At 42.3% G+C, this 14370-nt stretch overlaps 1 protein-coding gene across 2 annotated transcripts in view; it reads left to right on the forward strand.

The window, feature by feature from the left end:
• The first annotated feature begins 1213 nt into the window (after positions 1-1213).
• The window catches only part of SDK2 (sidekick cell adhesion molecule 2), a 419219-nt gene continuing 406062 nt past the window's right edge, over positions 1214-14370 (forward strand). The window contains exon 1 of one of the 2 annotated variants that reach the window (XM_087956031.1): positions 1214-2417. In XM_087956031.1, the coding sequence (XP_087812157.1) occupies positions 2336-2417 (82 nt within the window). In that variant the 5' untranslated portion in view covers positions 1214-2335. The remainder of the gene's footprint in view (positions 2418-14370) is intronic. The other variant, XM_087956030.1, reaches the window with a different exon arrangement.

Below are 14370 nucleotides of genomic sequence, written 5' to 3' on the forward strand. Positions count from 1 at the left end.
CCAGAAGTAAATGTCTGCAAACAAGAAACCAAGCTCAGAAAGTGTCAAGGACTCCATATAGAAAATTATTTGTGGATTTAGTTTGATATGGGGGAGAGGAGAAAGAGAAACGTATGGAGACCTGGACTATTTGCATAAAACAGTAACCTCAGTTTTACACACCTATACTGTAACTACATAGCCAAAAAGGCGTTAAGAGTTGTTAACCTAATCTTGCGTAGCTTTTTCTCTGGTAATATTACACTAATAACTAGAGCATACTAGACCAATATTCTAGCATTGCTAGACCAATACTCGAATACAGCTCATCAGTCTGGAACCCACATTACATATCTGATATTAATACAGTTGAGAAAGTCCAGAAATATTTCACAAGAAGAGTTCTCCACTCCTCTACTCGTTGCAGAATACCTTATGCCACCAGACTTGAAATTCTAGACTTAGAAAAATAGAACTACGCTGCCTTCGGTCCGATCTAAGTATAGTATATAAAATTATACATTGCAATGTCCCACCTATCAATGAGTACTTCAGCTTCAACCATAACAATACAAGAGCAAACAATAGATACAAACTCAAAGTAAATCGCACCAATCTTGATTGCAGGAAATACTTCAGAAACAGAGTGGTCAATGTTTGGAATACTCTACCTGACTCTGTGGTTTCTTCCCCAAACCCCAAAAACTTTAACCTTAGACTGTCTACTACTGACCTCACCCCTTTCCTAAGAGGTCTGTAGGGGGCGTGCATAAACTCACCAACGTGCCTACTGTCCCTGTCCTATTGTTTATTTTTATTTTTATTTTATTTTTTTCTTATATGTATCCATGTATTCATAACTATGTTTATACTTATACCTATTATCTTGTAAGCAATTGACAAATAAATAAATAAATAAATAAATAAATAAATAAATAATAATAAAATAAAATAAAATAAAATAAAATAAAATAAAATAAAATAAAATAAAATAAAATAATAAAATAAAATAAAATAAAATAAAATAAAATAAAATAAAATAAAATAAAATAAAACTTAGCCCCTGGTCACTTCCAGCTTCCGATTTTCGCACCGCAGGAGGCAAAGGGACCAACTCAAATGCAAAACCTGCAGGAGCTGGCAGCTTTTCTGAAGGGATAGTTGTTGGTGGAGCGGAGGGGGGGGAGAGTGTCTCTCGCACACCTTCGTGCGGACTCGGGCGCACGTATCCACGCTCCTCTTAACAATAGCTCTGCTAAGCCGCACATCAGACCTGCGGCGTCTCTGCCTTAGCTGAGCGCGCGTCGGTCGCTCTTTCCGGCCTGGGCCACTAGGTGGCAATGCCGGCCTCTCTCTTTCTCCGCCTATCCCTGGCTGAGGTTGCAGCCGCTCCTGGCTCTGCTGATCCTGGCTCACTCCGCTGCCGAGCCAGGAGCGGGAGGGTAGCAAACGAAGCGCGCCCGCCGGAGAAGCCCTGGAGAGAGAGACGTCCGGCCGGCTGTCTTCCAAACCCAGGCTGGCTCGCCTTCGGGATGTCGGAGAGAGGCGAGAGCGAAGCAGCCCGCTGCCTCCCGCCATGAGAACCGCTCGGGAGGCGAGTTGAGGAGGATTCGGGGAGGGGAGAAAGCCCCCAGACCGGATTCCCCCTCCCCAAAACTTTTCGTTCGGCCCTGAACGCCAGCTGCGGCGCTTGCCGAGACAAAACTTCGCTCCTCCCTCTGGGATTTGGTAGGTGTGACTGTGGATCTCTCGCTGCCGTTACCCGCTCGCTCCACACGGCTCTCCTTCCCGAAGCCTCCCAAGTATGTTTTGAGGAGCACGGACTTCTGAATAATTTCATTCGGACTTCTCCTTTCCTTCCTTCCCCCCCGCCGCTACCGATCCACCCTGTTGAGCCTCTGCGATCCCAAGGACGCGGCGTCGTCGCCTCCTTTCTTCTTCTCCGCGGCTGCTGCCGATTCTGCCCCGCAGTGCAGGATCGTTTTCTCCCTTTCCGCCTAGCCCTTTTGGAAGGATGGCGATGTGGGGTTGATGACCGATGTCGCAGTCTCCCGTTCTTCCTCAGACTTTGGGGAAGAATTGATCGGGGAAGAGGGGTGGCCGGGATTAAAATCGCCCTCTCCCGGATTCGCTGAGCCTTCTTGGGAATGGAGCGAGTGTCCAAGGCGGTCTGGCCAAGAAGTCAGTAAAAGTGAGAGGACCGAAGATCGCTACCCCGTGGCAAAGCTTCCGGCCCATTTTGGAAGGCAATCAAGAGCGAAACACGGGATTATAGGTGGACAGACCTTTCACAAGACCTTCCCCAAACTCCAGAAGTTCTCTTCCATCCTCAGCCTTGCCCCGCCTCTGGGAAACCATGGCCGGGATTGGCAGCTGCGGAAGGATACTGTGTGGCGCGCTCTTCGCTCTTCTGGGCATCTCTTCGGTCAAAGGCCAAGGTAATTCGAGGGGTATGTCTGGTCACGGAGTCCCCACGGACTGTTTTTGTCTTTATAGTTCCGGGGGGGTGGCAACACCGAGGGGGCCTAAATTCCCGGGAGCTGCTGGATGGCAACCGATGTGATACCTGCAAATACTTCGGATGCGGGATGCGTTTGACTTTTTCCAAGGAGTTAAGCATAACGAAGTTGATCGATCCCCCCCCCCTGTTTGTGATTGGTTAATGGAAGGGGCTAGGTGGATAAAAGAGCTCGTGAGGACCTGGGAATTTATGGCGACTCCCCCCACCCCATTTGGTCCGATCCGTGTTTTGACTGAGGTGGATGGAGGGGAGGGGAGGAGGGAAGCGATTTGTTTTGACGATGGAGGGTACGAGTGGCGAAGTTTTGTCCCTGGTGATTTGCAGGAATGAAAGGTTTACTCAAAAGTAATCAAGAGATCAAAACAAAGTGTGGAAGAGAGAGAGAGAGACGAGGAGAGAGGCAGACGCCAGACATTTAAGGAAGATAAAAGGATCTTTAAAAGGAAACGGTGTGTATGTGATGTGTGTTGGGGAGTAATAGAGCAGAAAGAGCAGTGTGAATTTGTGTGTGAGTGTGTGTATAGTGGATCTACACCTATTTGAAAATAACTGGTGTTTGAGTTAACAAAAAAGGTGAAACAAGACAACCCCTCAGTTCATGAAGAGAAAAAGAAATCTAAAATCTGTTGTTGGAGGACATCTCGATTAGAACCAAACACAATTGCAAAGCTCACAGTGAGCTTCGGAAGACTTAATCCGAGTAAGCGCGAAAGCGAGTTGTTTTCTACTAAAATACACCGGATTGGGCTGCGCAATTTCTGAGGGAGAGGAAGAACTTGGCTTGGCTAAAATTTGTATATCCTCAGGGCGGAAGGCTTTTTCTAAAAGTCCGAGCCGCCTCTGCCTCTGGAGAAACTGCGGTTTTTCCTTCGAGAATAGAAGCTGCTTTTTCTGAGGAGACGTGTTGGGGGGCGCCTGTGTGAGAGGAGTTAAATACCGTACTATGAAAGCCGGCTGCCCTGGGATGCCGAGAACTTCCCGGGATACTGAATGCAACACGTGAGACAGCCCTTTAGAGATGTGTAGAAAAGAACCGGGGCGAAGAAAGACCCATTTCGGCCCCTCCCGGGGAAAAAAACGTGGCTTTTTCCCCCTTCAGGATGAGGGAAAATCCACCCGGTGCTTTTGGGGAGGGGAAGAGAAACGGGGAATCTCCTTCAGACGCGCGCTCATCCTCGCCAAAACTAAAGCCGCGGTGCTGAAAAAGGCGGGAGTAAACGAGGTTGACCTGTTTTTCTCATCTCCCCCCCCCCCCCCCCAACCGTGCGTTGCCTGGAGAGAAACGCATTTCAGGCGCCGCTTACAGGTGGGCCGGCCTCTAAAAGCAGCCCGGAGGAGAGAAGTAGGGGGCTCGCCCGAGGGGCGTCGTTGAGCCTCCGCGCCTCTCTCTCTCCCGCCGCCGCCTCTTCCTCCCGCGTCCTCCGCTTCACGTTCGGCTTGGAGTGATGCGCCTGGTGGATTTGACTGGAGGAGCCAAAACAGGGGCTCTCTTCTCTCTTTCGGACGCATTCCGGCGGGCGGGGCTGGAGCAACGGAGATCTGCCACATTCTCTTCTCGTCCCCCGTCCCTCCCTTGAGAGCGCCAGTATTTCATGGCCACCGATATTGTACCCACAAGCCGGAGGCTCCCTGGAGCTCTTGGCACTACAACTCTGATTATATCCCAGTTTTGGTTGTTGTTGTTGTTGAAGCAGCTGGAAGGGTGGGAGGGGAAATACAGGTTGCCAAACAAATATGTGGACAGGGGATTGTCTTTTCCAGATCTTTTCTTTTTTAATCCACTTGTTAAAAGATCTTTTAAAAGCGTATGGTGACTTGCAAAAGGAAAGGGAGGGGGTTGTTTGATGTCCTGCGAAAGAAAAAATGAAAATTGTTTAGGAAGGAGAGAGAAAATGAAGGAGAGAAAAAAATTAAGGCAGAGATCTTTAAAAAAAAATATTTTATTAAATATGATATTCTTGGTACCCAGCATGAACCAGAAAGATTAAGTTGGCTACTTTCCAGAGTTAAATTTCATTTTTACCTAACTAGTGGCCACAATAAAGATTTGATTTGTCTATAGGCCAATTTCTACAAGCACATTTTTTCTCTTCTTCTTTTACAGTATCAAAACCTTGGTGGTCTTAAGACTTTCTGAGGTTTCCCTTGCTCACCCCGCTCCCTTCCCCCCCTCCTTTGGGCTGATCTGATATTTGGTTAGTTATCCAAATGTTCGCTTTAAATAACTGGAGCAGGTTTTACAATGTGCATATATCTCATCCAAACACCTTCCTCGCTCCTCATTTTCTGTCTCTTGACCTGTCAAGATAACAATAAAGCCATGAATAGAATTTACAGTCACCAGGCAGGAGGATGGACCTGTTTGAACTCAGGGAAACTGCTGGTGCTCGGTTCTTGGAGACCACAAGGAAGTTTGGAAACAAGGGATGATCACAGGAGGACCCAATGAGATTAAAATGGATTTCCGAGGCTCCTTATTGCAAAGACTGGAAAATTTGTTACCAAAGAGATGTGTCTCAAAATGATACATAACTTCTTTCATGATCCACGATTTGACCAAAAAAAGAATGTGGATAAGGAGGATGGCAGAAGTCTCAATGAATGAAAATACATGATTGGATTTGTAAGCCATGTGCTGTTTTCATTCCCTTGAATGTATTTTGCTGCTTTACTAAAATATGGTTTCTTATTATATGATTATATACTTATTTAAAGTAGTTGTCCACTCCAATGGGCTCTGAGATGCTACAGAACCTTAGCAACTTTAAGACTTGTGGACTTCAACTCCCAGAATTGAAGTTGAAGTCCACAAGTCTTAAAGTTACTAAGATTGGAGACCCCTGCTATAGAATGCCTCTTCCAGCAAACAATCATTTAAGACCTTTGGCAGAATTACCAGATCTAGGCTTCAAAAATATGGACAGCCACTTAGATGGCAGTTGGATTTTTCTGTCTTCTGTTGCTATCTAATGATCCTCAGATGTTTGCATCCCAGTCCTGGGGGGAAGGTCAGGTAAATTCAAATATTAGTTGCTAAAATCCTTCCTCTCTTTCTGTCTCCTCCCAAATCACCAGCCACTATATTTGATACCCTTCTGTCCATTTTTCTTCACCATAGAGCTGGCTGGAGCCTTGTTATCAGTAGTATGAGTCAAATAAAGTATGTCATTGAGAAAAGGTCATTGGAGACTATCCTTCCATGACAGCCCATGAGTTGGCAAATGCCACAAACTACCTCAGAACCTACTGATAAGCTAATTGCCTCTGGAATGCTCTTATGCTGTGCAGACTATTTTCAGTTACTTCTGTTATCTGAATGAGATACATAAATAGACTCCCTCTCTAAGCAGAGACAATTGATTTAGTTGCACTGACTAGCCAATGAAGCCTCTCAGACACATCATATGATGTGAAAAGGCAAGAGGAGGAAATGGAGAATGCTTTTGTTTTATGACATATTTTGGGGATGCAAGAGAGTTTCTCTTGTGCAGTTGTTCAAGGATATCCTCTTACCTTTGTGGTATTTGCATAATTTATATATGTTGTGAATGAAGAATAATTCTATAAGAATATTATAACTATACCCATATTGTGCTGTACATTCACAAAGAGGGGGATCAGCAATTGTAATTATACTATTCACATTTCCCCTATTCCTTAGTAATTTCTGGGAATGTACCTCTCTGATTTCTGAGGAAAAGGTACCATTTTAGCAATAGCACTTTGATTTATATACTGCTTCAATAGTGTTTTACAGCCCTCACTAAGCAGTTTACAGAGTCAGCATGTTGTCCCTAACACTCTGGGTCCTCATTTTTGCCTTGCCAATAATGTCAGAAAATATTTAGAATGCCTAGCCATCTCTATCCAGTATCTTTATGATATTTGGGACTTTATAATCAACACAATGTTTCACACCTACTACAGATTATTCAATAATGTCACCAGAGTTTTAAGAGATACGCTATTTAACAGCAGAAGAACCAACTTTGGTTTCTTCTGGTCATTTTCCTATATGTTAATATTAGTTTGACCTGCAGAAAATAGAGGTGATAATACTTATCTCCAAGTTATGAACAGCTTTACTTGCTGATTTAATAGGTTGACCTTCGGAAAGAAACTGGAGAAAATATGACCATAGTTTTCAGGCAACAAACCTGCATGTCAGTTCATCTCCAATTTTAAAAAAATATCAGATGGAAGAAAATGAGGGTGAGTAGGTGGGGGGGTTTCTGTCTGAGATTTTGGAGGGCTAGGGTCATAGGAGACAATATTGAACTAAATAGGCAAACACTTTCTCCCCCCTTATTTTAATAACATTATTATTTATTGTTTTATTCATTTTAATGTTTACTGGCTTTAACGTGTGTAAGCTACCCAGAATCATCTCTAGATGAGATGGGAGGCACATAAATTTAATAAACAAATACTTCTTTTCCCTTATTCTGTGGAGGAAGTGGGTGGAAGTTGCCACCTGGGTCCTCTCTGGCTATTAAACCATTTTGTAGCACTCAAATTTATCAGAATGTTGACTCCTTGTGGATGGGGTCAGAAGGTTGACTGAAGAATGTTATCTGGGATTCTTTGGGGGCCTATGCATTATGATAAAGAGGACAGGAAATCAGCACCCTTGCTGATTTCTGCTATCTGTGTTCCTGGCTCCTTCAGAGATCAAGGTGAGGTATATAGGTGGCTGATTCTGGGAGATTATCAGTTCTTATTTGGAAGAGGGGATGACTGCATTAGACCTTCAAGAGGCACTAAAGAGATTTTCCCTCAGTCTTCCGCATAACAATCCATTTGTTGAACATCTATGTAAAATCACTGGCAGAGGTCATCCATCATCTTGAGATGTAATACTGTCAATACGCAATGATACCTTATATATCATAATTCCAGACTGTGCCAGAGATGTAACAGAACTCTTGTCCTGGTTTTTGGAGTCTCTGTTAGCCTAGATGCAATGAGAGGTTGAAATTAAATCTAAGCCATATGGAGTTATTGTGTGTCCGTTTAGGTCAGGGGTGTCCAACCTTGGCAACTTTAAGACTTGTGGACTTCAACTCCCAGAATTCCTCAGCCAGCAGCTGGCTGAGGAATTCTGGGAGTTGAAGTCCACAAGTCTTAAAGTTGCCAAGGTTGGACACCCCTGGTTTAGGTTTTCAGACTATTGCAATGTTATGTCTCAGTAGAGTGGCAATAACTCTTGAGGAAGAATTGTCTGTGACTTGGGAGAACTCCTGAGTCATTGGATGGGCAGGAGGGCTTTTGTCCAACTTTGGCTAGTGCAGCTCCTATCTAGAGCACAAGGCTCTTGCAAGCTGATGTCCTTATTCCTTCCGAATAGAACTATAACAGTACTGTACTCAGTGAGAGTGCATGGAAACCACCTGGGAATTATAATTGATGTAAACTACTGGTATTTACCAGGAACATTATTACACCCATGGTTTGCACGTACATGGGTTACTAGTGACCTATGGATACAATTCAAAGTGCTGGATTTGACCTACCCTGTTTCTCCAACAATATGGCCTCCCCCAATAGGAAGTCCCAGCATGTTTTATAGGCATGAAATGAAATTAAGCCCCTCCCCACAAATTAAGGCCTATATTAAAACATGCGGAATGATGGGGGGGCTTGCCGTTAGGAAGTACTTTTGTTGCACACCTGGATATGGTGCTGCCTGCGTTGACCCCGATACGAGGTGCCCCACCAACGCCGAGGTCAACATCCAAGCCGTCGCTGCCCGCCCACGCAAAGATGCAAGGGGGGGGAAATTAAGTCACCCCCGAAAAGATGGCCTAGCCATTTTTTTCAGGGCTCAAAAAAAATAAAATAAGACCTGGCCTTATTATATGAGAAACACGGTACTATGTCCTACTGTATATGGATTATTGCCTAAGTAACTATAATAACACCTACTACTACCTGAATAGGGCGTCCAATACATCTCTCAGTATTTTACTTTTCATGAAGAAATGAAAACAATGAGGCATATTTAATTTCGTTGTATGAGATGCAATGATAATAAAGTAAACTAAACTAAAATTATTTTTAGCCAATGCTCCAAACTTGTAGAATGGCAACTACTTGGACTTAAGCCTTCTTCCATCCCTTCTAATCTTCTGGAAACTACAGCAGATGGAAGTCCTCTGAAGAGTTTTTGGAGAATGATTTATTATTGCCATCCTTACTTTATCTTGAATTTCCCTAAATTGATTTGTTAATTTTATTTGATGTTTGATTTGATTATAATTGTATTTTCATTATTACAAGTACTCTAAGTTTGTATTTTCAAATTTTGATTCTTGTTTTTAATCTGTTTATACTTATTATGAACATTCTGTTTATGGGTGGTTTTTGTAAAGCACCATGAATCTATATTAATTTTGGCAGTATTCCAGTAGAATGAATGAATGAATGAATGAATGAAATCCCTGATAACTAAAATAGCTGTCTGAAATTGTAGAAAAAATGAAATTATAGAAAATTGCTGCCAATTAGCATAGATATTCCTGAACCAAATAGATCTAATGGTGTGAGCAAATCAAAGGCAACTGAAAACATCTTTTTTCTCCTTTGAACTAATGTTGATAAGGTATCTTTTCTTACTTGGGTAAAGTTGATTCTCTTTTCTATTAACACCATAGTGAGGTGAAAATGGTTCAGTTCCTATTTTACAGCTGGAAGAAATAAGATTCACCAGAGATGTATGAGACTGATACATATGACCTATTCTAATCAGGGTTGCTCAAAATGCCTGACAATGGTTGTGAAATCCAGTGATTCAAAATAATTAATATACAATATTGCAGGGATCTCTAGATGCTTTGAACTACATGTCCAATAAATCACAGTGTAGTCCAATATATATTCTCCAAATTTCTGGAAGTGCGACTTGGGACACTGGGCTCCTGATTGCTGCAACATGAAGCTGCCCAGGTAATGTTTGTTGAAGACACATCCTTGGGACACAGCCCCAATTTTATAACCAACCAACCTGTTGGTGAGGCAGACTAAGGTTGGCTTCAGGTGATCCAGCATGAAGTGACATGCCAGGAGCAGACCTTCCCGACAGACAGTCTAGACTCTAGAGTGCATGGGCAAAGAATCCTGAGGTGCTGCTTTATGTCAGGAGCAGTCATCTGTGGAGTTCCCTCCTGGCCTCTGTCCCTCTCTTCCCTCAGTGCTGTTCTGACTGTAAGACATCAGCTTCAGTAGCCATTTTCTTTTTTGAACTGCTTGTTCAACCAGTGATCTGAGAGGACGGTTGCTCTCTCAAAGGAGAGTCCAGACAGCTCTTTGTGAAGCTGTAAAACTGGCTTGCCGATTCCTCTCTCAATGTCTGTCATTGAAAGTATAACTGAAAGGACTCATCTCTTGTTCTTCAGTAACTCGTGCAGCAGGAAATTCGCTTTGCAGGGGCTATTGCTCTCAGGGACACTCTGGTTTCTCTTCCAGCCATGGCTAAAACTAAGAAATCTGACTTATGTGGCAGGGCTTGAAATTATTGGAGCATCTTTTGGTTTTTGTTTTGTTTCAGTTTTAAAATCAGAATATCCTACTGAAGGTGAGATGAGATGCTTTCTTCTGCCTGAAGCTGGATGCAACTTTAACTGCTTCATTTAACCCTCTTCCTCCCCAAAGTAATAAAAGTAGGACAACAGATGGGAAATGCAGTCAGTTGAAAGTTCTTTTTTGTCTTGACTCCAGAGCGCCTTACCCAAGGCCATTCTGAAATCTCTCCAAGTGCCAAGAAAACTGTTGCTTGTTTTCCACCTATTCATTCCTCTAAGAAACACATCTATCTTTTTGACATTTTTTTGCATCCACTCCTTATCTATCAAGAGGTAACACTTCAGACTGCACAGAACCCTTATTGTGCTTGTTTGGAATGTGCTGTTCTTGGAGGTGCAAGGGAACCATTTTCCTCCTTGCTTTTCCAAAGAGAGGCGGAACTGGAATGGAGGTGGTGGAGGAAAAAGAGAGACAGAGAGAAGCAAGAGGGAGGCAGAAGTTCAATGTTCAAGTTTTAACTGCTTTTAGAATAGGACAGTTTCCAACGAGAAATTCAACAATGGGAAACCATGTATGATATGCCATGCGACAGACAGACAGACAGACAGACAGACAGACAGACAGACAGACAGAAAGAAAGAAAGAAAGAAAGAAAGAAAGAAAGAAAGAAAGAAAGAAAGAAAACCATTGGTAAGGTAGAAACAAGCAACCTGTTGTTCTTCAGAAGCTTTAGACTGAATTTTGATTGGCTCCAGACAACATAGCCAATAGCCAAGCATTATTTATTGTAGTCTACTAAATATAAGGAACAACAGCTTGTTGATCTGTAGTTTAGTAAGTCTGGGAACTTCCTAACTTTCATAGCCATCTATTTATATTTTGGAATGAAAATGTTGTTCAAAAGCTTATATCCCATTTTGGCTTAACTCCAGTTTTCTGTAATATTCAAAGTGTGATTAATTATGATTAGTTTCAAACAATTCAAATTCAAACTATGTTTAATGAAGCTGGATTGCTTAGTATAGTCAGTTCCACATTGGTATTAAATGGCAAGATGTAGTTCTAAAAAGTGAGTAAACAAAATGAGGGTATGGGAGCTCAAAAGAAGGACATGGTGACGATTGCATTTATTGGACAGCCCAGCTGTGAATTTGCAGCACCACTAAGCCATAATAACCTAATCATTATAGGCTGATTACCACAACGTGATATACAAAAATGTAGCCATCAGATTTATGTATCGTTCAAGCATTGTGTATCACGTAAATAATAGTGTGGTTTTCCCCAGCCTGGAATTCTCAAGATGTGTTCAGCTTCATCTACTGGATATGAATTGCAGGAATCAATTCTAGCTTGTCTACAAGTACCAGGCATAACATCCAAATCCCACAATTGTTTGTTCAACCAAAAACTCTTACACAGATTTACATGTACAAATATGTGCTTGCAGTCATAAGTCAAATAAACGTGCAGCCCAATTTTTGAGTAATTTACTCAGAAGAAACAAATGTTACTGTATTTAGTATTCACAATTCTCTCAGGCAAATTTGCAAATAATCTAGTAACCCAATTCCTGTATTTCTGTCAGAGAGATTCACAAGGAGCTTGTTCTGAAATACCCTTATAGCAGCTCTTTGGCTTTTCAGAGGGAACGTGAAGTTAGGACTTTAGGTCTTTTTTTTTTTTTTTAATGTCTATAAAATGAAGGTTCTGTTATTCCTAAATAAGCAAGAACGGCAGGTTTAAGGGATGGAGAATATATGATAAAAGAGATTTAAGCAGAGTAAGTAGCATGATAGCTGCTGTCTGGCCATGTGCTGCAACACTTTAGTATAATGAACACTTTTGGATTCCTTCACTAGGAACACTACATCTTCTATAGGAATTACTCCAGTTGCTGTGTGTGCTGCCCCCTCCAGGTTGCAGGGGAAAGCTGCTGGAGGATTCTCTCAGCTGATAATGAGTCTTTGAATTACAATAGCTTTTAATGACTTTGAAGCTGTTGAGGAACAATGTTTGTGCCAGAAGGAGCCTTGCAAAGAAATAAAGGGAAATAAAGGCCTTCCTTTGATGAGTTCAGCAGGGAACCCAGAAGAAGAAGAGAGAAAGGCAGAATGGCAAATGTGCTATTTTGTTCCGTTCCAGTGACCTTGGCACTGCAAGTGCTTCAGCATCTGCTTGCAGTTGTTCTCAGAATAAAATGCCAATTCTTCACTCAGGTGTGGATCACTTTCCACACATGGCTATTAAGTTTCCAGTTATGACTCACCTTGTTTCTATATTTCAGCTCAAGGTAGGTAACTGCATGGGGCATTTAAGCGCTCTGAAATCGCAGCACCGACATTCAGCAGCAAAATGGCCAAATTTCAGAGCAAGGACCAATATATGTTAAGCGGTGCCTTGCTAGCAGTGAAATGTCAGTGAACTGATAGGCTTTCTCAGTGGCAGCCCCTATTCTGTGGAATATTCTCCCCACCACCCCTGGTATGGATGACCCCAAGCAAGATAAGACACTTTTGATCTAATAATGCATTTGATTCTAAGATAAGCTGTTAGTTCAAAAGCTGTCTGTGATATTTAATTATAATTATTAAAGTTTATTGCCCGCCCCACCTCCAATAGACTCTTTTCATACTGCTTATACTAATTGTTCATACTGTTTCATAATCGTTTGCTCATTTGTATTGTAACCACGTTACTATTTTAATTTGTGCTGAGTTTTCATATTGTTATATCTTTGACCTTGTGGTACATTCTGCACAGAGTTTGCCAGGTTTTTGTTATAAACATTGTAAAATAAAATGCTGTAATGAATGTCTGTAGCTATTTGAAAGTTCAGAAGGCTGACTCAGCCCTCAAATGTTGCCTTCCTTTGCTTTGCCTCCCCTCCCCCCACTTTCTGGGACCATCGTTCTATGATTATGGGAGAGACTCTGTTCTTTCCTGTGGTTTAAAATATCCAAGGCACACGTATAACAAGCCTACTTCCTCTTCTCTAAATTTATAGCTGCTCAGACACTGATTAAGGCAAAGCCTTCTCAATGCCCCTGGCTCTAGCTGCTGCCTCTTCTTTGCACCTAGGCTATAATTTCTTAGTAATTTAAGTCCAGAGCATAACAGATAAACTTGCAATATATTTTCCAGAAGGGCTCTGTGTCAGAAACTATGATGGTCTCTTTGATTGATTCACTCGTGCTTGCCGAGTTCCTTTTTCTTCCTTACCTGATTTTTTTTTAAAAAAAACTCCACTGGCCTCGCAGTCCCTAGCATTATGCTTGCCCTCAGGTGTTAACTACTCTGTTTCTCCTACAGATTTCCCCCCCCCCCCTTTCATTTTGCAAGTTTCCATCTCTGCTGACTGGGTTTAAAATATGATTGTTTTTTTAGAACGTTAGTCTATAGAAGGAGGATTAGCACAAAAGCATTTCACTGTGGACTTGTAGGTGGTTGAACAAATCACATTTGTGTGTAACTACTGCTGCGCTGTTGTGCATTGTTCAGAAAATTTTAAAAGCACACGAAAGGAATGGGCGAAATGGAGGTGTATCTTGGAAACTAAATTCCTTAGTCTAAAAAACACACTTGGAGACTTGGGGCTTTAATTAGATGTTATAGGAAAGATATAGCGCATTTTGGATTGGAGAGTGGTATTTTGCAACATTCATTTTATTTATCCAATTTAGGCTCCTCCTGACGCCAAACTGACTCTGGGTGGCATACGAGAAAACCAAACAATATAGAGAACAGCAATAGTACAATGTAATAACAAGGTAAAAAAGAAGAACGGGGTAAAAAAAAAAAGAGAACAAGAACAGATGGTGAGTCTGGCAAGTAGCATTGACACCTATGTATATATCTAATGAGCCCAGAAATCCTAAGGAAGGCTTGGGAGACCATCTAGTACTTCAGAGCTGCCCAGAAATGCTATCAAGGTTGGAAGCCATACAGATATGAGGGGGACCTTGTTTTGGAGGGCAGGCAGAGGCCCAGGGAAGGCACATTTCCTGGGTCTCAAAGAATGACAGTGTTGAATTGAAGAGACCCAAAGCACACCAACTCTCTCTGCTTGTACTGGATAGGCAGACATCACAGGAAGGAAATGTTCCCTCAGATAACCAGGCCTGATGTTGTGCTGTTTAACGCTTTACATATAGTCCTTGACTTACAACCATTCATTTAATGACAGTTCAAAGTTACGACACTGAAAAAAGTAACTTATGACCGTTTTTCACACAACTGGTGCTGCCTCCCTGTGGTATTCAGCAGGTTCTGACAAGATCTGGAGAACCAGTAGCGGAAATTTTGAGTAGTTTGGAGAACCGGCAAATACCACCTTTGACTGGCCCCGT

This window comes from Notechis scutatus, chromosome 2 (assembly GCF_049901735.1).
Source record: "Notechis scutatus isolate UNSWTSFEM ecotype Mainland chromosome 2, rNotScu1.2, whole genome shotgun sequence".
NCBI classification, from domain to species: domain Eukaryota; kingdom Metazoa; phylum Chordata; class Lepidosauria; order Squamata; family Elapidae; genus Notechis; species Notechis scutatus.